The sequence below is a fragment of the Rissa tridactyla genome, chromosome 8, assembly GCF_028500815.1.
Source record: "Rissa tridactyla isolate bRisTri1 chromosome 8, bRisTri1.patW.cur.20221130, whole genome shotgun sequence".
Taxonomy (NCBI): domain Eukaryota; kingdom Metazoa; phylum Chordata; class Aves; order Charadriiformes; family Laridae; genus Rissa; species Rissa tridactyla.
In genome coordinates, this window is record NC_071473.1 from 13,781,608 (window position 1) to 13,804,864 (window position 23,257).

Sequence of the window (23,257 nt, forward strand, 5' to 3'; positions counted from 1 at the left end):
TTTGTATCTATTTCACAGACTGCAGGCTTAATATACACATGCTGAATTGCAAGCTGGGGCCAAGCAAGAACTTGTGATTACGCACTTAAGAGAAAGTAGCTTGATGCAGTGTGGTAGGCTTTTATTTCGTACTAGGGCTAACTAGAGGCAGAAACACACATCCCCAGAGAGGGCCACCTCTTCATGTCAGTCACACGATACCTCCCCACAAGGGAAGACTGGCAGGATCATGCTACATAGCACAAAGACAAAAAAAGACTGATTTTGATGGATGGTTGTTTCACCTCTGCACCACCTAGTATCAGAAAATTGCTCTGTAAGAGCAGAGTTCCAAGGGCTGAAGAGTTTCATTTCAGTTAGCATGTTCACAGTGGAATTATCTAAATAAGATCTTGTTTGCAGAACAAAAAACAAAACAAAACAAAAAATCACAGCACCCTTGTGGGCCAGTTCTGGACTACACCTGCAACATTATCTAAGATGCAGAACAGCGTATTCTTCAAATCTTGAAAGATTCAACACCAACAGACAAACCCCAGCAATGTTCACACTGGAATTTTCTCCACCAGCATAAAGTGAACACTCACCAAATACAAACCAAGAAAATATTTAAAAAAAAACCAAACCAAAACACTTACCAAATACAAGCAGCCTGGAGTTCTGCTGCAGGCAACAGGTCAGCTGTCGACTAAGCAACATTGACACCATTTTCTCTCTTCTTTACTCAAAAAGACTCAATCTTGAGAGATTTCTTTCTGGCTGACGTTCTGAAAAAAAGAAAAGCAAACAGTTATTCATGTCCCTGTGGATGCAGCCACAATTACTGTGAAAATTTCCATTTCCCCTTTCACTAATTTCAATCAAAAAAACGGAAAGCATCCTTTGACGGACTACTGCTGATGTTTAGAGCAGTCTCAGGATTGAGACCCAAGTCTGATGCTAGGTCTTGTTGAGGCAAATGATTTCTAGGCTAAATCTGAACCTCCCAGCTTTATCGGGGCCGGGGGTAAAGATTATTATGTATTTTCCCTTGCTCTTCTTCTCTACTTTCTCTATGTATGTGTACTACGTTGAACTTTTAAAAGATTGTTTCCAGTCAGTCTCTGAAGCCAATCTGTTATTTTGATTCAACATAAGTTTATGAGAAAAATCTCACCTAATACAAAAAGACAGCAGGACAAGCACTAGGAAATAACAGAAAATCAATTCCCTGAAAAAACAGTTTCTACCAGTTAATCACATCTCTATGAAGAGAGACTGTGAGAGCTGAGATTGATGGGACACAACCTGAAGAAGGCTCAGGTTGCATCCCATCAACATGTAATAAATACCGAATGGGAGATAATAAAGAAGGCAATAAAGAAGGAGCCAAGGTGTTCTCAGTGGTGTCCAGTGACTGATAAGAGGCAATGGGCACAAACTGAAATACAGTAAGCTCCATCTAAACAGAAAAATCCTGGACAGGTCACCCAGAGAGGGTGTGGAGCCACCGTGCTTGGAGATATTCAAAACCCAACTGGACGTGGTCCTGAGCAGCCTGCTTTTGGTGATGCTGCTTAAGTAGAGGATGGGACCAGATGACCTCCAGAGCTTCCTCCCAACCTCAACCGTTCCATGATTCTATCTCAGCTAGTTAAATATAAATGACCTTGTAAAGTCAACTAGCATGAATGATAACACAACTCCTTTTTCACTCTGGATCACCTGTGCAGAAAGCCTAGCTGGAAGTCATAAATAGATAAAACAGGTCATCGAATTATTATCCAGGATACAGGTTAAATTCAAACTTTATACTTGGATGTGTGGCACCCTGTGTTCTATGTAGGACACTGGAGGCCTTTTTACCTTCACAGAGACCAAACTGGCATTTTTCACCTCACTGGATGTCCCTCCACCCCCAGTGGGTGTAGACGAACCATTTAGTAGCAATGGACCGAGGCTTGCAGTCCAAATAAAATGTCCCTATTACCCATAAAACTCCTGGGAAGAACTCTATTTTACAAATATGGTCTGAGAATGCAGCTGACTGCTTACATCATTTCTATGCCATCAATAAAACATGCAGATGTTGATGACTAGATGCAGGGAAGCACTGCTACTGTGATAGGATGTATCTCTTACCCAACACGAATATATCTGAAATTTAATTTCTGTATTGTCTTTAGCCAAGATAAGATTTGCTTTCCTTCACGCCCGAGCTTTTTCACAATTGGCAAAAGAAAACAAAAAACTCCTTGCCTACAGATCTATTCATTCACAAACCTATTAATACTCAGGTACAAAGAAAACTCCCTGTGCCTTCCCAGACAATCCACACAGCACTTTGTTTCCCTTAGTTTGCTCTGAGTCCAATTTAAAATTCAAGGTATTTTGAAAACTTCCAAGGTGAGCAAACACTTGCACAACATTTGTGCGCACGCTGGAAAAAGCTAGATTAGCTTTTTAAGGTTTTGGGTCAGAAGTGTAGAGAGATCTAGTTAATTTTTTTCAGAAAAGAGTAACTTCACTTATAAGACAAGATTCATTTATTTCATTAATTAATTTTTCACTCTCAGCTTCTTTCTTTAGTTGTGCTAACTTTTGCATGATTGATGCATAAAGAAATATCCCAACACCATAAATTTCTTCTCTCATGACCATCCTTTAGGATGAAACAAATGCGAGTCTAAGTCAGCGTGACTACAACTGCGGAAAAAAGCTGTTACAGGGTGAATCAGCCCAGCACATCTCATAATGATTAACCACCTTGATTGATGTCCTCTGCTCAGAGGTATTTATCTGGTCTGTACTTCTGCAATCTACAATTCCCTCCTTAAGTTTGCTCTGCAAAGTACTTCTTTTTAAAAGTCTCTTGGAGCCTATTAAAAGCTAACATGAACACAGCCTTGCAGGAACCAACAAATGGAGCAGTGCAAACACACCTATGATAAAAGGCTAGAAAAACCCACCAGAGCTCACTTCGTCGGCCTTGTCCCTGTCATCTCCCGTGGGCATTTTGCTGCAAACTGACTAATCCACCTTCCCCACAATGGTGAGACGATGCCTCTTCACACACAAATCAAACATACTGTCAAGTCGTGCTACATGGTCATACCCACCAGTGTCCAGGTTTCCTGGCAGTGGTGGAACCTACTCTTCCTTCCTATGTTGTTGCTCCCAGAATGTTATTTTATCTTTTACTTACATTTACTGTTTATCTTAAGTCCTTTAATGGTTAAAATACAATATTCATAAAAGGCTCAAAAACATATTTGGAAATGGTATTAGCTTTCTGAAATACTCGTACATAAAAAGTTATTGCAAAAGATTTAAAAATAAAGTAGCTTAGCCCTAATTTTCCTTGACAGTTGTTATATAAAAAGTTTTACCGTTTTCTAGTCCAGAGTCAGAATAAATCATGTAATATCACATTTGAGCATAACTAAAATCAACTTCTTTTCCATCTCCATTATGCACACAAATTCTCACATGAGATCAGCTGATGTGATTGGTATATTTGTCTAAGCACATGTTATTTGGTTACCGTAATAACCAATTGAATTTTGCCTCCATAATCCACCTCTTGATCGATTTGCACAGGCCTAGCTGGTTCTAGGCCTGCAAGCAGCAGTTATCCTAGTTAATTCTTTTTAGAATTAACTAGGTTTGTAAGCCAGCAGAAGTCGGCTCTCGTGCACATGTCAAAACCGCAGCAAAGCCACGCTCCATCACCATCACTGCTTCGGAGCAACTGCGTACAGTTTCAGATTCTTTAAAATCTAGGCAAAGTACATCCACCAATTTCAGATATCAGACTGTAAAGGGGATGTGAAGGACAATGTTTGGATTAGGTTTGTGATTAAACGCTAGCTACCTTAGACCTCAAAGAAGTGAGGCTTTTCCAGAAAAAAAAGAGATTCACAAGTCTTCCCTGTAAATATTTTTCCTCTAATAGCAACTGTCTGAGCTGGTGAAGGCCATCGTTACAGAGAGCTGTACTACACAGCTGTATTTGCATATTTTTTTTAATGTAATTTTGCATTACATGAACACATGCGTTGGCAAATACAGTTGAAGTCACAATCACATTCTTTTAGTATGAAAAAATATTTTCTAAGAGGAAGGTCAGTACAGTTAATTGAGCACATGAAACAAGGATACACGGATTTTTTAAATGCACACAACGTGAAATTGGACGTATTTTTTTCCACAGCAGCTCTTAAAATTCTGTACTGAGTGATTATTTCTGACAGGCAAAATTAGTTACTAGGAACGGCAACAGTCATTCAGCAGCAGTAGCAATAGCCTATTGTGAACATACAAAGACGCACTGTTTCTGTGAGCTAACAAGATTATGTTTCTTAGGGGGAACCCCTGGAAAAATTTATAAAATTAGAAAGGGACCCCAACATTCAGAGGGGCTTGATTCAGACCAAAGAGCGAAAATACACAAACTAGCAGCCTCTGTAACACTGTCGCTTGCTAGCGGAGAAGCTAATGCAGCATGACGTCCTTGTTTCAGACCGCAGCTTGCAAAAACCTGCCTCTGAAAGCATCTTTGGGATAGATGCAGGGGTAAGAGGTGAAACGGAGACGCTGCAAGACACAGATGAGAAGTCAGCACTGCAGATTTGCATCTCTTCCTTGCAACTCATGCCAAAGACACAGAAGCCTGTTTTAAATTCATGGGGGCACATTCATCTGTCCCTCAGCTGCTCCAAACCCATTTAACCAGAATAATTAAGTGGTTTAGAAACAGCAGCACAAGCTGCACACTGCAATTACTCCACAAGTCCTCACAATATGTATTTGGAGGGCAGGGGAGCAAGGAGGTAAAGGCAAATTAATTCCATCTTTGCTGTTTTCCTTCACCTGACTTTTCTATGACTCACAGCAGCGAGGGTATCATCGTGCTCTGTGTTAATTGTAATGAAATTTAAAACATCTCAAACTACCTTTTACTCCTGTTTGCTTGGATCCATCTCAATGTGAAAGCAGCACAAGGCTTACTCGCTTTGCAAGCTGTGCAGGGCCTGCTGGCAGCGCAGGGCCAACAGCCCAAGATGCTGAAGCTCTGCCGTCCCGCAGACGGTGGCAGCCGAGTGGCTTCCCCAGCCTGTCAGGAGCCCACAGGCAGCACCAGCGTTACACCTGAAAGCAAACCCAACCTTTCCACACCCCAGCCTGCCCTGGCATCCTGGAGGTGAGCTGGTGCAGACGGTTTGCAAGGAGGGTGCTTCTCGAAGCGGTGAGAAGGCTCTTCAGTGCACAGCTCAGCATGCTTCCACACTGCATTTTCTGCATCTTAACAGTGGAAGAAACTGCAAATTGAGAGGCCAAGTCAGCTATGGTTCCTGTGACTAAAACAACAGAACAATGTTGAAAAGCCTGGCAGAACCCAGGTAGCTGTGCTGAAGGTGGTAAAACACTGCAAAGCTGATTTTCCTTTGGAATTAAAAGTTAATTTCCTTGGCTTCACCAAAGTGAAGTCCAGCTACTGCTACAAAGACCCCCAACGTGATAAAGTGTTACTGGTCCAGTTTTTTGTGTTGTTTATCTTCCATGAGCTCTCGTTTCTCCGTTTCTAATTGCCACAATGCTCCCACACCTGCACATCAGGACTCTTCAAACAGCTTTTCTGGAAGAGAATCAGACTGGAATATATCAGCAGCAAGCTGGAGTTTGGATACTGGGGCCAGGACATGGGCACTAAGAAGAGGGAGTCACAGGCTCCATCACATAAGCAGCAACTACTATATGTTAAGTTAGAGATGAGATAAGCAGTTCTGAAAGAGGGAAAAGACGTAAAGGCTGCCAAAACGAGAGATGGATGGGACTGCAGCTTCTGATTTGGACAGGGACGAGATTTTGGCCTCATTCATGCTGCCCAAGCCTTATCATCTCTTACTCTGCAAGAGCTTGACAAGTTAGAAAGAAAAATCTTACCTAATCTTTCTACATTCTGCACCCCATAAACTCCTGAAAATCCCTTGTTACTAATTTTTTATTATTTTCACCAACTTCTGGCAGACAGCATTCTGTGCCTGGGGCCCACAAAACAGCTCAAGGGCCCCGTCTTAAAAAAATAACAACAAACATCCTTGGATTTTTAGGGGCGGGGCAAGCCTCCTGGGGGCAAGTCTCCTTTACTGTTCATGAACAAGCATCTTTCATGACTTAGGTGATGCAGCTCAAGTGCTATACTACTAAAAACAGCTCAAGGAGATCCCAGAGTCTGGAACATCCCTGCAATTTCACAACGAAATAATAGTATGGGTGAAGTGGAAGACAGTTGAGCTTGTTGTCCATTAAACATAATCATGTTCTTCCTTAGTCTGGATTTGAGGAAGAACGGGGCAACCTAATGGCATGGCAGTATCTACATAACAAGATTACGTACACAGCACTCGCTGTTTGAAAACACGCTGCAATCATTAAGTACCTCCCCACCCTCCCTTGGGGAGATGGGGAATGTCCACATCCAATAGATCAACGCAGGAAAAAATTGAATGATTTAACCAGTTGTTATTGACAGAGGACAGGGTGACATTAGAAATCCTGACTTACTGCTTTAGCCACTTAAATGTATTAAACAACAAAGTAAATAAATAAATAAGCCTGCCAGCATGTTGATGTATTTAACTGCAATTCACTTGGTCCCAGAAGCAGAGTTAAGAGTTCAATATAGACTATGTAGTTATGAAAGCCTGAGTGCACACAACGGAATACAACAGCTCCTTTTAGTTCAACAGGTTTTTTTTCAAAGCTATATTTCTGAAAAAAATTTGAATTAGCTTACAACAGCATTTGCAAGAGACGTTTGTAAGCGTAAGAATTTCTAGTGATAGCTAGACTATCTCAAATTATCACAGGAATAGTAAAGTCCTTTTAAGAGGGATTTGCAAGAAAATTTACACATAGTGTTCGTATAAGGTTGGCATTAGATTTTTCCATCCAGCATCTACATAATCCCAGCACAGAGCTAAAACCCTTGACTTCAGGAAGAACAGTACCTAGCACCATCCTCATGAGATGGTGCACAAAAGAGAAACAAGCTGCTCCTCACCCAACTTGGTCAATCAAAGGTCACAGCCTCATACTTCAAAAGCAAAGGTGGTTACAAGGACCCCACAACATCAAGCAGCAGCTGACAAAGTCAGCGTGAAGAGTGACTCTTACCAAGGAATGGCGAGTTTGTCCTTGGAGAGCACAGCTCACCAAGGCGCTTCCCACCGAGCAACACCAACAACAAAACAAGCAACAGCTACCTGCAAATGGAAACGTCTATCTACCACCCCAATGGATTTTGCCATAGAACACTTCACGAGCTGACAGTTGCTTTTGCTGTTTATTCCTCTAATAACCTTCACGGCTTTGTGTAAAACAGGATGTAATTGGAAACTCCATGATTGTACTTAAGTTGTCAAGGACACAGTTGTCATAGTTACAAGGAAAGCTCAAGTGTCTGTTATTCATGGTTGCTTATTTATTTATTGACACCAACAGGATCAAACCCTCCCACTACTCTTCAGAAGAACAGAAATGGGGAGACTGGTTTTGTCTCTCAAGTCTTGACAGAACAGTAAATATTGCACCCGACAGTATAAGTCTTACCAAATAAAGTGGCTTTTTGCACAGCTATCTTATCTGACTGGCATTTAAGTCAGTCTGTTCTGAAAACTGTAGCAACAGCCCAAAGCAAGATGCAACGCATGAGACAAAACCTCATGTCTATAGCTTGAAAGCACTGTAGAGTGTCCACCATGACACGGCAATACCCACGTGCCTAATGAGACCAACAGCCAGGGCAGAGCTGAATCCAGACTAAGTGAAGCTAGAACAGAAACCCTCAGTCCTTCCATCAAGTTTTAAAACTTACCTACAGCCAGAAGGGTAATTACACTTGGGTCCAGGTGCTCCTCCTTAGATGTCTTCTAAGCAGGGTTTGGTGGCTGGATATGAATACAACTTTTTTTCTTATAATAATAATAGATAACCTTTCTGCTCTTATCTCCGTTTTCCCTCTCTCCAACAAATACTGGACCAAGAAGACTCCCGGTCTATAATCTAATGAATAAAACCAGGTGGGGATATGGCACACTAGGATTCAGGTCACACACTAAACTTTTGAGCAGCTCATTTTTGATTCAAGAACTACTGGAACGGCTAAGCTGGGATGAGATGCGCCCACACCCTCCCTGTGAAAGAAATATGTTGTCTCAAGAAAAGAAAAAATGGGGTCTAAAAACCATCTGTTAGAAATTGGGCAAGTTCCCGATCCACAGCTAAAAATACCTCATAAATGGCATAACTGTACATAAATGGCATAACTGTACATAAATGTTGGTAAAAAACAAGCACAACTAAAGTGATGCTAGCTGAAAAAAAATATATTTTTTTATTTTGTTATTCCTTAATAGTTCCCATTGAAAAAAACCTGCTCTTTGATATTTCAGTGGACTTCACTAGTGAGCTACCCATAAGAACCTCTCTTCAAGCCTGCATATTTTGAATCCATTATTTTAAATGCAGGTAACAACAACATATCCAAACCACACCTGCTAATTTCCACACATTTCCCACTCCAAAAGAGTCCAGCTCTGAACAGGTTAAACAGTTTAAATTATGACACAGCCATGCTTTTCAGATTAGTTGCTCCACAAATGTTCCGTAGTTTTGTAAAAAAATAACGTATTGCAAAATAACCTCAAGTGGAGCTTCCTCCAAGGAAATTCAGTTATATTCCTCATAAGATTTCATTCCTCAGCATCCTACCACTGCCTCCTCAGAGGTCATGAAAATAGGTAGATAAATAGCATCAAAAAAAATGTACTGTAAAAGCAAAATTTTATTCTTCTGCTTCCTGAAGTCATAAAATAGCTCACTTGGAGGCAGCCAGCACCAAACCAAGGGAAACCTCTTAAAGGGGAGCGAGCGCTCAGGTTTCTCAAGGTGACCCCCATTTCAGCTGAAAACACAGAAAAGCAGAAGCATGCAGGAGATTTTACAAGGAGTCCAGCAAACAACCCGGGGAACAGCTAACCACGCGTATCCACAACAGGGACGTTTTAACATGGCACATGCCTGCACACACACACACAACCACGCATTCAGCTGTGAGCAGAAAGCAGGGGAGCGCAGCCCTTGCACGCTCAGCCGGAGGCTGTGCTAACCCCTGCCGCACACAGACACAGGCACTTACGGGACCGGGATAAGAACTCCCCGCAGCCGGCTGGAAAAGCCGCGCTCTCCTTCACCTCAGAGTAGGCTGCTGCCAGCTGCATCCCTGAGGAATGCCATTGCTGCCAGCTCCCTCCAGCAGCCGCTCGTGACTGCCGGCAGCGAGGACCGGCATCACCCGCAGGAAATCCCACACTGCCACGCTGCAGCTGAGCTGGGGAGAATGCCCCAGTTAATGAAGGTTAATGAAACCCGCTCCTGCAAGCAATACCCCGTGCTCGGCCAAAGCCAGCGGAGACATAGCCAACCCAAACCGAGATCAGCCAGCTCTGCCCCTTGCTGCTCCCATACCTCTGGCACGTGGGTGTAGCTCATCAGCTCGGGCCCCTGGCACTCCAAGTTCACCTGAATGCCTCCTCAGTACGTTTCTGAAAACAAAATTCCCCAAGATGCAGAGCCAGCCTGTATTAATGTTTGAAATGGCCCCTTAGTTTTCAAGGACCGTGGAAGCTGAAGAACAGGTTTTGTCCTTAAAACCAGGCATTTTACTCTGGTTTGCAAACCCGGGCACACAGCTGTCAGAAAATAACCTTGGATCGGCTCAGTTCCTTCAGGTGGTGTGCAGGCTGTCCAACAGCCAGCACGCATCCTAAGGCCACCCCCCGCCACGCACTGTGTGAGACCGGGAATGGAGGGACGTGGATATGCACGGAGAATAACAGCAGCAGCTTGGCCGCAGCATCCCTTAAGGCCCGTGGACAGGGTGCCATGGCGGAGGCATGGATGCCATCGCCAGGTTGCCATGGCGCCGGGGGGCAAGAGGAAAGATGCGCCAGAGTGCAGGAAAAGGCTGATCCGCTTCAGATTTAAATCCCTGTGACAGCGTTTCAGCCGAGCCACTGCACGGTTGCTGTGGTAACGGACAAGTGAAAAATCGCAGAGGAAATCTGTAATTATTACAAGCAAGATGGTGACTTACCCACTTCAGTAATCACGGCATCAGAAGGAATTGAGCCAAGGAGGGGGTGCTCCATGCCCCACAACAGGCAGGGAGCCAGGGGCCGGATCCCAGCTGCGGGACCCGCTTTATGCCCTGTCTCCTATAGGCTCCACCTGCGGGATGCGACGTTTCAGCAGGATGCTTTGCTAAGCGCGGGGTCTGAAGGCTGCCCGAGGGGCTGCGACCCAAGCGCTTGCCCCCATGTGTTACAAGGAGGGAGACAAGTGAGCAGCCTGGTCCTTGAGAACCAGAGCCAGCCCAAGACTCTTGCTGCCTCAGCTCAGCACCAGCACAGTGCGGCGCAAGGGTCTACGACAGACAGAGGGAAGGACAGATATCAGAAGCAAGTGACAAAGATGGAAGATGCAGTGCTTATAGGAAGCGGCTAAGGTCCCTGGCAATTTTGTGACTCCAGTTCACACTGCTATTACACCACCGCGCTTTCTTCTTCCTCCTTCTCTCAGTGCAGTAACAGCAGGAGTATTTGTTCAGTTGGGTGGATGTTGTGATGATTACTGTGCTAATACAGGAACAACAAGGGACAGAAAGTCATTCAGGTAGACCAAACACTGTCTGCAGTCTTTCTCCATTGTAACATTATCCCTACACAGATAATTCACACACCCACGGATGCGATGGCAGCATCCACACAACCAACTTATATCCATTGCCCAAGCACGTGGTTTAAAGGCACCATGCTACTCTCCAGAGCTCTTCTACACCAAATGAACAATTGATCACCATCCAGACAAACTGCTAATGAAAATGCTGTCAACACCAATAAGGAAGGGAATCAGGCGTGGCTAACTCTGTTTCGGTTCCCTTCTCCTTCACCATAAGACTGTGGCCTGGATCCCATGCGAGTATTAGCAGCTGTCAAGAGAGGAGCCCAGGCTGCAGTCATTTATAAAACAGATACCATACTACTGCTAAGTAACAAGCTGTTGATTCGATCCAAATTAAAGACTGAAGCTGATCTCTCACCTTCTTCATAATTTAAAATCTGTTATTAATTACATACACAGACTGTAAATGACATATTTAAACTGGCCTATACCAGTTGTCAGACAGTAAAACAAATGTCTGACTCGAAATTGAATTTGTTAACTAGCTAATCTACCACAGAAAGTGCAATAATCCTATTCAGACAGATGGCTAGCACAGGGACACATCACAAAGTCGAGGGGGAAGGACTGAGAAAAGTTGTAGGTTTTTTACGCTCACCACATATAAAACACTGGATTCAAAGGCAATGCTCTGTATCAGTGATTTATTATGACACTTATTCAGTGGATAATCAGGATCACAGCTCCTAAGGGTGCACTCCGGGGAGACTGAGGTATGGCAAAGAAATTCTTGTGCATCTGCTGAGTGCTACCTTACATGATGTGAGGCTAAACCCATTAAACAAAATTATCTTGTATGAAAAGTACTTCTTACTGTGAAGTGCTACAGCGGTGCTAACAATTTATATGACAACATCACCTAGAGACTCCAGTCAGTATTGTGCCCCATCATGCTAAGCTATGTCACGTCCAACTGCTTGCAAACTCATCCTCCAGAGAGAGAATAATTCAGTAGTAAACTTTTATTTGTAGTGGAATTTTTTTTTGTTTGTTTTAGCTCTTGCATCAAGCAGCTTGACACTGAGCTGTCACTTCCTAGGTAGGACATAAATTCCTGCTGTTACAGATGGCATATATTTTTATGAATCAATACTATATACAACCTTCTGAAATATATTATGATGATACGAGGCAAAATGGGGATCAGATTCTGGCCAGGCTGGTCCACAAGACCAAGTGAAAGTACAAGGTTAGTATAAAGGATATTTTGCTTTTATGGAAAATATTAGAAGGTTTAACCATGTTATCAACTGCTGGATTTCACTGCAAATGATGGCAAATTCCTCCAGAAGCAACTCTTTAGCTCTTCTTAATCCCTGGCTCACACTCTAGAAAGCATCTGCTAGAATTTGTTAGGAAAAACAAAGCATTTCAAACAACACAGAGATACACTACTTTAGAAAAATTCAGTATCCAGGAATAGCAGTTCTAGGGTAGAGACAAAATGTCAAAATCCTAAGCGTCATCTACGCCCGCAAGAAATGAGAACAAAACACATTAGCATCACAAAGCAGAGGGCAAGGCACACCAGGATACTCAGCACCAAGTCCTAGTCCTCCTTCAAAAAATGGAGTTGCTACAGGACTAAAAAGCAGGGACTCAGGACCCCAAACTTGCACAAAGAGGAAAAGCAACACCCCTCTTAAGGGCTTGCCATGTTCAGAGAAGGAATAAAGCACTAGCTGGAGAGTCAAATCAACTTTTAGGTACCAGTAACAGTAATTTCTAGGTTCATTTTAAAATATATTTAAAAAGAATAATATCTTTCAACGCAGTTGGAAGAAAACACAAAGTAAATGTTGACCCCAAGTTAACTACAAAAATCTGAGCGCATAGTTTGCAGACAGAAGGATAAGAATCTTATTTGGATGCAGAGGATTATCATGAAGGGCAAAACAGAAAATAAACAGAAAGACTGGTATTGCTTAGCTTTGCAGGAAACCCAGCACTCTGCAGCTTTTCCAACCTGCGGCTACTCCGAAGACTGCTTTTCTAGCCTTGCACATTCAATAACATTATGCTAAGCATACAGAGATAGTTTTTCTCTTCTTTGAAATAAGCAAAAAGCCACATGAACAGAGTGGAATTCACCACAATCAATACCACTAACATCCAGGGATTTCTTTTGGTGGGCAGATGCTCAGTTTAAAAAAAAAAAAAAAAAAAAAAGCAGAGGCTGCATGTGTGCAAGGGCAAACCTGAACTGCACCTGCGTTTCTTATAAGTCAGTAACTGGTATAACTTACACTGACACAGGGAGAGCGCGATCCCGTCCCTCTGTTCTTTAGACAACAACTACTTTAATTCCCATTAAACATGAGAACTTCACATTCGGAAGGAGGAGAAGGAAAGGGATATAGGAATTAAGCACAACTACTATGAATTCATACTATTCAAAAGTCCTATTATTGCGTGTTTATGCAGGCAACAGGTTAAAAACAGAACAGCAGTTGGGCAGTTTTCAAAACAGTTTAGGGAACATAGATACATACACAGTGTTAATTGATAGATTGTGTGGCTAAATTCCCTAGTATGTTTTGAAGATTATTTTTGAGCTCCAGATGGACAAGAAAACTAGTGCCAATCTGATTCAACAAAATACAAATTTCTCAAGTGGTCCCATTCACAAAACTGTCATGAATGAGACAAATCACTCTGTTGAATTAAAAACAAGGTAGAAAAACTGGTAACTGGAAGATTCACTGAAGATTATCAAAATCTGAAAGTTACCCACTAGGGAAAAAACCACACGGTTACTACATAAATGTTGCTTATTTATGCCTTATATATTGTCTCCTTGACAAAAATAATAAAGCTGCTGCATTACAACATTTCACACAAGTACTAAATACCTGGACACGAATTTGAGGAGGTAAATTAGACCCCACAAAGTGTGCTAATGGCTAAACTCAGTGGTAAAGTCTCACCAAGGTACCTCTGTACTGCACCCTCTACTTTCACGATAACACTGACACCCACACAAGAGACCGAGCGCTGGTTTTTCAGTCTGGTACATAAAAGCCACGAATCACATGAATGTGAAGATTCTGTACATCACATTTAGGTAGTTAAAAAGTGTTGGACAGTTTTGAGAAGGCTGCTAGTACTAGGCAAATCTTTTTAAAGGCTTCTATTATGAGTTGAGCAAGTCCAGCTTAGTTGCTGGGGTCAGAGAAGAGGGACCTGGAATCAAGAAACTGTTGAAGGAACCCTCGTGTAACTGCAGTGCTCAGAGACGCTGCACGAACTGGGAGTGGGGGACACAAACGCAGGATATTATGCCAGCTGCTTTGGAATCACAGAAGATACCCGCCACATCCACTTCCTAAAGGAGAAGGCCCAATGCACTGGAATTATGGACAGGCTAAAAGCAGGAATGGGAAACAACTGATTTTTAAGGATTTGGGAGAGAACTTTTTCTGGAATATCTACTTGCACCCATGCTCCAAGCATGTTTTGAAACCTTGCAAGAAGCACCTGAAGCCAGTGTCCATGCCACCGCCAGCCAGCGTCAGTGCCGCACACCTCACCTCCCACACCAGCCGTTTCAGAGCAGCTCTGTGCTGGCTCTACTCACTTCCAGCAACCAAGCGAGACAGTGGACATCCTGCAGCTACGCAAATATCCCATGAGGAACATCCATGGGTGCTGCAAGGAAATATCATGCAAATATAGGCTGTAACAATGAATATTAAGTGACAAATTAGCTGGCAACACCACTAGCCTTAGCGTGGTGGGACAGGTAGGGATTGCACTTTCTGTCAAATACCACAAAAATGTTGCAACAAGGGCAGAGAAAGGCATCTTAATACAAGATGTCCAATGGCACAGGGCAGCAGCTACTCTCCCTTTTTGTACTGTCAGACAGGCCTGCCTCTGTAACTACAATATTGCCACAAAAGCACTAATAAACACTAGGAATGACTGCTGTATCAAAGAGATCAAGGTAAGCCTATTGCCGGTGTAATTTTAAGCAGCTCTCCCAAGTTACTCCAGGGTGAGTATATCAGTATGAAATAAGGAGCTAGTAGTTAGGTTAACCAGCTTGTTTACTTATTTAACAAAATCTTTTAAGGAAAATATTTATCTTTCTAAGGATAGCTCATGAAAGTAAGCAGTGCTAGAGCAATGGGACAGCAGAGCACTTCCCTTCAGAGTACTGTCCTCCATCCTCCTTCAGTGGTACTTGACCTCTCCCTCTCAAGAGGCTCCAAGAGAGCACTGTCATAGCAGCTCAGAAAAATAAAAAAGGCAAATTTTTCTTCTTCATAAAATCAGGGTTTCACCAAATGGATGCAACTGCAGGATTTATCAGTAATCAGATAATTCTTCCTAGAAGTTACTAAATCACGTGCTTTGTTGGCCTTTAGAAGCACTGTGTCAGTATTAACCCAAACTGCCCCTTTTCCCTTTTTGCTGTTAGCTAGTGACAGTAGCTGAAAGATAATGAGAAACTGAAGTTTTGCAACAGACAAGAGGAATGCGGCTGCAAGCCTGCAAAGCTTGCTTACCAGCCAGAGCAGAGGATCAGTTATGCAAGGCTGCATATGGATTTTGACCAGACGTAACAACAGTTCCTTTCTCCTCCCTTTTCCATTCAGAACAATAAAACCGAACTTGTGAGCCGTTTCCTACCACTTATCAGATCACTCTGGAACATGATTTTCCCTGCGTATTTTCTGCAAAGAAAATACACTTTATGCAAGAGTTGCACTCAGAAATAATGTATGGCATCACCCAACCAACCTTGGGTTTGCAAGGGTAGTAGTATCTTCTCAGCCTCTTTTCTGAAGAGCTCCACTTTCATCTAGGTCTCCTGTCACCTGCATGGCTCAGCCTCGCATCCACACCAAAAAGATTCCCAGTTCGGAGAAGAGACATCACCAAACCGTTCACAGCATCCAGTGTAGTCACAAGTTCAGCCCAGGGAAAACAAAGTACACCAGTGAAAGCAAATAAGCAAGCAGCGTGAGGAACAAGAGGACAAATCAGAGTAGCCGCAACGCTTGACTCACTGTTGAAACGTCACCTACCCACAAACCCATGTTCAGCATCAGTCCCATTGCTTTAACTGAATGAACGCCCACTACACAAAAATCTACAGAGAAGCAAAAGAACAAACTCTGAACTCATTCATGATCATGTAATGGCCCAATTTTTATGAATAAATTAACACCGGGAATCTTATAGGTTGCATCAGAAGGGGTATTTTCCAACCACTTTCTTGGCCAAGGAAAAATAGAGATTACTGACGAGAACTTAAGCAAGTAGTTACTGATCTCCTGCTACCTCTAAAAGACACTTTTAAAAGAACTGGCATTTTGGATTTCATAATTGTAAGAAAAAAAGCACAACAAGACTTGTTAGCTATAGTTAATGCAATGCATGGATGGTTGCAGGGATCATGAAAGTTCTTCCCAGTCAAAGGCCCCATAACATCATGAATCCAGCCCCCAGCACTGTTTGTCATTATCTCCACTTGCCTCTACCCCCTCTCTCAATAACACAAGCCGGCCCTTTTTATGCTTTTCTTCAGCTGTTTTTTACAACAGCCAAGGCAGAAGCATCACATTACACCAGTTACGTCAGCCACTTACAATACCCGCTGCCCAAACCATGCAACAAACCGAAGATTTTCGCCCCCGTAACTCCATTACCTGGGAAAACTGCACTGCAAACAAGGTGCGTGGACTTTATCTGAGCCAAGCTCATCCTCTGCTTTCCTACCTCCACCAGCACACTCTGATTGTGTAATCCTATTTCCCTCTCCAACAAGCTGCATTGCAGCAATAGCTGCGGAGCAAAAAACAAGGCTTGCTTTATATTGGAGCCAGGATGGGAGAACATTGGGGTGGATGGCAGGATGGTCGTTAGAGGGAAAATACATGCCTCATGCCTGCTGTCTGCGGACCGTCGCTGTCAGCACTCTCAGCAGCGTGCTTCGCCTGAAATGATGGAATCAGTACGGATGCAGAAGTCATGGCCTCTAGCCTGTCTGCAGCATTCTGTGGTCGGATTATGCTCTGGCATGGTGCCAGGAAGCATCTTCTGCCTGAAATCTGTCCTGTCATGCCACAGCAGTTTGTTTTGGCTTCCAAACAGCTTTTTAACCTGCCATACTCTCCAATTCCCGCTGAGGTAATAATTTACATCATCAGATTTACACAGTGAGCTGTTAAAAATGCTTCAATACAAACTTACTCCCTCCGTTCTGCTCCCAGTGTCCTCATTTTTTTTGGAGTACATCACAACACTACTATTAGGCAAGCACCTGGCAAAAAACGCATCATTCATGCCAGATGTAGAAAGAGAGGTGGCAGAGAAGAACAGGATGGCTCGTTCCCACTATTTGGCATCTCACGTGAAGAAAGGCTGACAGACAGATTTAGAGGAAACATAACACAAATAAAAAATATGACTGCTAATAAGTTACTCCAAACTTATTTAAAATACTTAATTTTTATGTTATTTACACTATTTATTCACATTTTTGTATTATTTCCAGACCAATTTAAAACACATGATTTTATTTCAGTTGTGTTTACTGTCAAGGGATGCTGCCAAGAACCTCCGCACACTCTATCCTTTGCTAAAAGAAGCAGCCAAAATTGGCATGCTGTTGCGATGTTCAAAGTCTTCAATCAAGATTGAGCACGATGCTATACAAATACAAATGAGGGTTATTATTCTTTCCTTTCCCTGAAAATTACTTTTTTTTTTCCTGTTTTCCTCAGTGGCTTCTGCAAGCCTATATTCTTGCTTTGCTTCATTCAGAAAGGAAAAATGCTGGAGGGCAAGAGGTGACATCTCTTGTGAAAAAGTTTGTAGGTTTGGTTGTTCATTTGTTGGGTAGGAAGGAGGAAGAGGAAGGGGTGATTTAATACCAAGATTACAGGCAGGACAGCTAGCATGAAATCATCCAGCACTAGGGTACCGATTTCCATGAACAGCTTGCTGCCTTGTGCTTTGCCTGGTACAAGGCTTATAGATGGAAGCTGGATACTTTAAAATTGAGCCAAACATCAAAAATAGGACATCATGAAAACATCATCATTAAGTTATGTCTCTTCCCAACACCCACGGTTTTGGTCTGTGAGAAACCAGTGACGAAACCAAGGTTACAAGGGGAGGAAAAAATAAAAGCCCTCAAAACACCCACCTTCCCAACAAACTAGAAAGAAAAACTTGTGCTGGAAATCCACATTCTTTGGTAACACTCTTCCACACCCTAAATCTATCACAGTGCTTTCTAGCCACCAAACCGACCCACAAATAACCTGTGCACTGAGATGCCTGCTCAGATTGCTGGCAAAACAGCCCCTCTCCTCGCTTTCTCTTTCCATTTACCCTGTCCACCTTCCAGCATCACTTTCCACATGAGCAGGTCTTTTATCCAAGAGGCTAGCATATGATCTGCTATACCTCCTACAGAGCTATAATGGCCTTCTAGTCAAAAGCATCTAGTTTTAGAGCTGAAAGGTAGGGCTAAGAGTCCTTAGAACAGATCTGAGACAGTAAACGCAAGGGTTGGAAGGCTATGTGGGAAGGCAGTAGAAATGGAGAATATGTCAAGGGGGGCAAGCTAAAAGGCTTCAGGAAAGAAAAATCTGGTGCCCTTCACATGCAGATGGCCAAAGAGGTGAAAGGAAATGGGAGACAGCCGCACTGATCCTGACGCCAGGATCCATCCTCACCAACATGGCTGATACAGCTGTGAAAGCGCTGTCAGCAGGGAACGAGTGTCAGTTTGACACGGGAACCTGAATCCGAACCTCTTGGCTGATGCAGTGAAAAGTACTGTAAGGGAGTCAGTATAAAATAGGAACGTGCTACAAACCAAAGCAAGCATGCACAGGTTTCTTCCACATCAGATGTCTCCTTCCATGGCTAAGGAACAGCTGTACTTGGCACTGGTGAGGCCCTACCTCGAGTACTGTGTCCAGTTTTGGGCCCCCCACCACAAAAAAGACTGCTCGCCCCTGCCCAGACGGGCTAAATTGGATTCCACTACTGTATTTTAGCAGGTGCCAGGTAAGAATTGCTCAAAGAGTGATCACTTGGTCTCTTTGCTGTTCTCCAGCCAATTTCCTGCCCCAGACCTAGTTAAGAACGTATTAAAGAAAAAAAAAAAAAGTACTTGAATTATGCCAGGTTTCAAACTCCAGGCATTCTGAGTGCATTGCTATGTAAAATAGAATTATATATGGGTACAACGGTTGCAAAGCAATGTACTTTCACTTGTAGAATTAAAACTGAATTTTGCTTGGGGATGGCAAGGAAAATTTCATCCAGAAGAAGGTATGTTTTAAAGTGTGTGAGATAAGGAAAACTCGAGACAGGTTTAGAAGTAGTTTTACTCTCAGAATTACAGCAGTACAGCTAAAAGAGCAGTTTCGCACTTCATCCTGTCACCTGGAGTGTACTTGAGGCATACTGACTTTTTACATGAAATCTTCAGCAAGCTGCATTACTCTAAACTGCCCCCAGAAACACCATCTGAATTAGATTTTAATTTTTAAACTACTGAGTTTCACAAGAGTCACAAGAAGATAAACTCTTCTTAAGAGACCTCCGCTCCCTGCCAATTCTGAGTTGTATTTCAGTGAAATCATAAAATCTAAACGGGAAATTCACCAAGTCTGAAGCTTTATTGCCTTCAAAGTACCTTATATGTTGCCACAGAAAGAGTTATCTAGTACACTGCCTTTCAGCCGGAGGCCAAAATAAGAGCTTGATACAGTACAATATAAGCACTCATCTACACAAATGCTTTTTTTCCTGCATTAAAACTGAGAGAGATTCACTAAAGTAATTGCAGTAGACAATATAAAGGGGAATCACTTAAGTCTGAATAACTAAGTTCACATTCCTGGCCCTTTTCTTCAAGCTGGCAGGGTTCGCTTACTGAAGGCACTACTTTTAGTTGAGTGGTTTTAGTGCTTTCTCACATCAACCAGCACAGTGCAGCTTTATCATTTTTTCAAAAACTGTAAGGGCAGACCTCATCACTAGAGCAGACCTGTGTCCTTGTCACTGCAGGTGTCAAGCTTTCAGAAGTACACCTTCAGAAGCGACTGCAATATAGCTTCACAAAGGCAGCGAGTGAGATCAGCTGCTAGCTGGTGCACTAAAATAATTAAACGACTATCCAGCCCAAGCTAGAACACGTGTTCATTTCCTCAACAGAATTTACAACTGTAGAAGCTGCCACGCACAAAACGCAAAAAATACTCCAAATCCATAAACTCGGACAGAAGAACATGCACTTCATGCTGCAAAAAATGGGATTTCTTTTCAAAAGAAAATCATACTCTTTGAAAATGTTCTCTCTGCTGCAAATAGAAGTACCTCCATTGGACAGCAAGAGAGACAACCTTCTTCTTCCATATAACCAAGACTGCAATACATAACCAAGGTTTCTACCTGATTCTTCTGCTGAATTTCTACTATCTGGCTAACTAAGAGATGGGAAATGAACAGTAAAATATTTTGCAAAAGGAAAGGCAAACGATCTAACACAAGGACACAGTACAGAACCCTACTCCCACAGATCAGAGAAGAGTCTGAAAGCCACAGAAACAGTTTAGGACAATATTCTCTGTTTTATACACTTTGCATGCTTTGGAAAACCCCCAGCACACTGTTATTTTTGCACAAACACCATATGGCTAAGAAAATATCACTGTTTTCCTGGCCCATAGCCGTCATTTCAGGAAACAGGGCTGTGATCTGATAAAATAGATTAAAAAAAATCCGAAACAAAGAGAAGGCAGAGATGTATGGCTTTCAAGCCACAGAGCAGTGGCTGGTAGAATTATCTACTTTAAGTTGGTAGCAGCTCTGACCCCTACGGCAACCTCTTCTGTTCATAAAGAAAAGGAATTTGAAAGAAGATCAGTCTGGAACAGGAATAGGGTGTTTTCAGCCTCCTGAAAGAAATCTGTTACATAATTTTTAAAGCGTATCCATCCTTCTATAGGTGATAGGCCCACATTGATAATTATCTGTGTAGTGTATTGATGGTCTTTAAGCTGCAGTGCTCCTCATGTGTCATTTTTGCATTACTTACCTATACTTCCACAGCTTCCTACAAGTCAAAACTAGCTGCTTTCCTTCTGATGGAATCCATCTCTTTTCTAATACTCTTTCAAATGCTGTAAGATACCTCACTATTTGATTCAGACTTACCATTATGCCTGACAAACTCTTAAGAGCTTGTAAGGAACTGTAAAAGAAGAGTAGGCAGTGCTGGAAAAGCCCGCTTGAACAAAAATGGTGCACACAGACTGACAATTTGCAACATACAAGAAGGATTAAAATGGTCTTTAAAAACAATAAAGAGGAGAAATGTCTTACATGAAATCTAAGAATTACCCCATCAAGACATATTCCCTTCTTCTCCCTCTGGCAAAGACAAAGCCAAGAGTAAAGGAGATTCATCAGAAAAACCCAGCAATTCAACCCAATTCACCAAAACAACCAACGATGAATGCTATACAGTCCATAGAGTACATATATGTACTGCCACTAAATAGACCTTTTTTCTGAGACATTTCCACAAGCTGTTTCCATTTGGATACAAAAGGAAGTGAATCTTAATTTGTACTGGAAACAGCTAAAAGTTTTAAAAAGTACTTCTGTAATGGACTCTCAATACAAAAAGGCATAAAACGGGGCTCAGAAGCCAAGAAGCAGATCCAATTTTTCTTCGATCACATCTTTCTAATTCTGTCAACCTTAACGTTATAATCACTGGAGGCATGAAGTTAAGCAATAGTAAAAGTGTGTGTCAGTGCCGATGAATGCAGCTGTGGGGCATACAAGGCATTGTACAAATTGTTCTGAAGCTTCACTGCTAAGCACCGTACAAACTAGTCAGGGCAAGGGGAACCACCTGAAAAACTCTAAGATGCTGGTAGGTACAGCAAGAACTGGTTTGGATGTATATACCATGGCTTGTGTGCATCTTAATCCCTCTCTGCTTCTGAAAGAACCCAGATCAGGACATTTTCCTTTTCTAATGACAGCACAGCTGCCAGAAGGACTCCTACTGATATGTCTGGTGTTTGTTTGCATGCTGTGCTTGCTTATTGCCTCCTGGGCATAAATATCCAATTTTATCCACTTATTTCATTTACTTTGTATTTGAATGCACAAGACACCTCACAGTGCAATATGCCTCTAAGCCTGTTATTCCCCAGAAGACTAAAGGGGTGGGCTTTGGAGAAACCAGTTCTGTTGCATTTTTTGTTCCCCCATGGAAAAAAAGTGGTTGGCTTGTCTCCTTATAGACTCAGGTCTCCGTTATCTAGGGATGTCTGCATCACGGTCTTTTGCACTCCAGATTGTCCAAGAGGTACAACACAGTGTAATGGCAGAGCAGTGGCCGACTGCAGACGCAGAAGACCTGAACACTGAACCCAAGTCCGAAAGGCTGCCCAGCAGGTGACTTGCAACGACAGTTTTCTTTCCCTGTATCTATCTCAGTTTCCCCATCTGTACGGTCAGTCCAGTGATGTTTCTCTCATTTGTGAAGGGCTTTAAACACTAAGGATGAGAAACACTATGACATCCAGACATTATCCTTCTTTGCAGATGCTGTGCTTTAGTACCATGAGCTACGATTCTGCTTTTGAATCACTGACCTCCAAGCCTGCATATGTAACTCAGTCAGAGAAGACAAACTGACCACAGACACAATTTGCCCAACACTCACACTACTCAAGTAGACAGAAAGACCAATTACAGTAACAAAAAATAAATGTAACAAAAGCTGCAAAAAGTGTCCTCAATTCAATTTATAATACAATCACCAGACTGTAATAAGATTTAACAGGCAATTTCCCTAGTGTAGAGCTTCCAGAAAAGCTTACAGTAGGTAACCCTACTAGTATCCTCCTTTTATACCAGTTGGCTTTCATTCTTTACTGAATTCCTTGCCTCAAATTATAGGAGCCAAGACTCTTTCAAGAGCCCACATCCATGAGCCATGCCTTTGAACGGTAGGGCAAAATCCAATTTTTATAAGCCTGAACGTTCATTACTGATTACAAAACTACTTGGAAATCTCCCACAATGGTTCAGTTTCTTTACATATCGTTCCCTTTACTCCATTTTATAAACAGAGAATCATAGAGGCAAATCTAAGCTAGACAGAGTCAAAGCTCTGGCTATACAGCCACACGCTACTTTAAAGTACAAATGAAGGTAAGGGAAGTGAAGACAGGGAGGTAAAGCCTGAGGTAGTGGCTCAGGTTTTGCATCACAGGCATTAGCTGGAGAACAGGAAACTGAAAAGAACTGATGAATCTCAGCTGAAAGTGCAGCAGCAGGCCTCCATAAACACCATTACTGAAGATTTCCACTCAGCTGGATGCAACACATTAAGAAGGGGAGAGCTATCCGCAGGGCCAGTCGTGTTCTCCCCACGGCACACATGTATTTTCTCACGGGTTTTGCGCCCTCGCATCCC

The 23,257-nt window shown here is 42.6% G+C and overlaps 1 protein-coding gene across 3 annotated transcripts in view; it reads right to left on the reverse strand.

Annotated features, from left to right (window-relative positions):
* The window catches only part of ABAT (4-aminobutyrate aminotransferase), a 70,059-nt gene that overhangs the window by 37,441 nt on the left and 9,361 nt on the right, over positions 1 to 23,257 (reverse strand). For 2 of the 3 annotated variants that reach the window (XM_054213111.1, XM_054213110.1), the window contains one exon: positions 639 to 767. In XM_054213111.1, coding sequence (XP_054069086.1) covers positions 639 to 708 — 70 coding nt within the window. In that variant the 5' untranslated portion in view covers positions 709 to 767. Of the gene's footprint in view, positions 1 to 638; positions 768 to 16,442; positions 16,650 to 23,257 lie in introns of those variants that run through there. The other variant, XM_054213112.1, reaches the window with a different exon arrangement.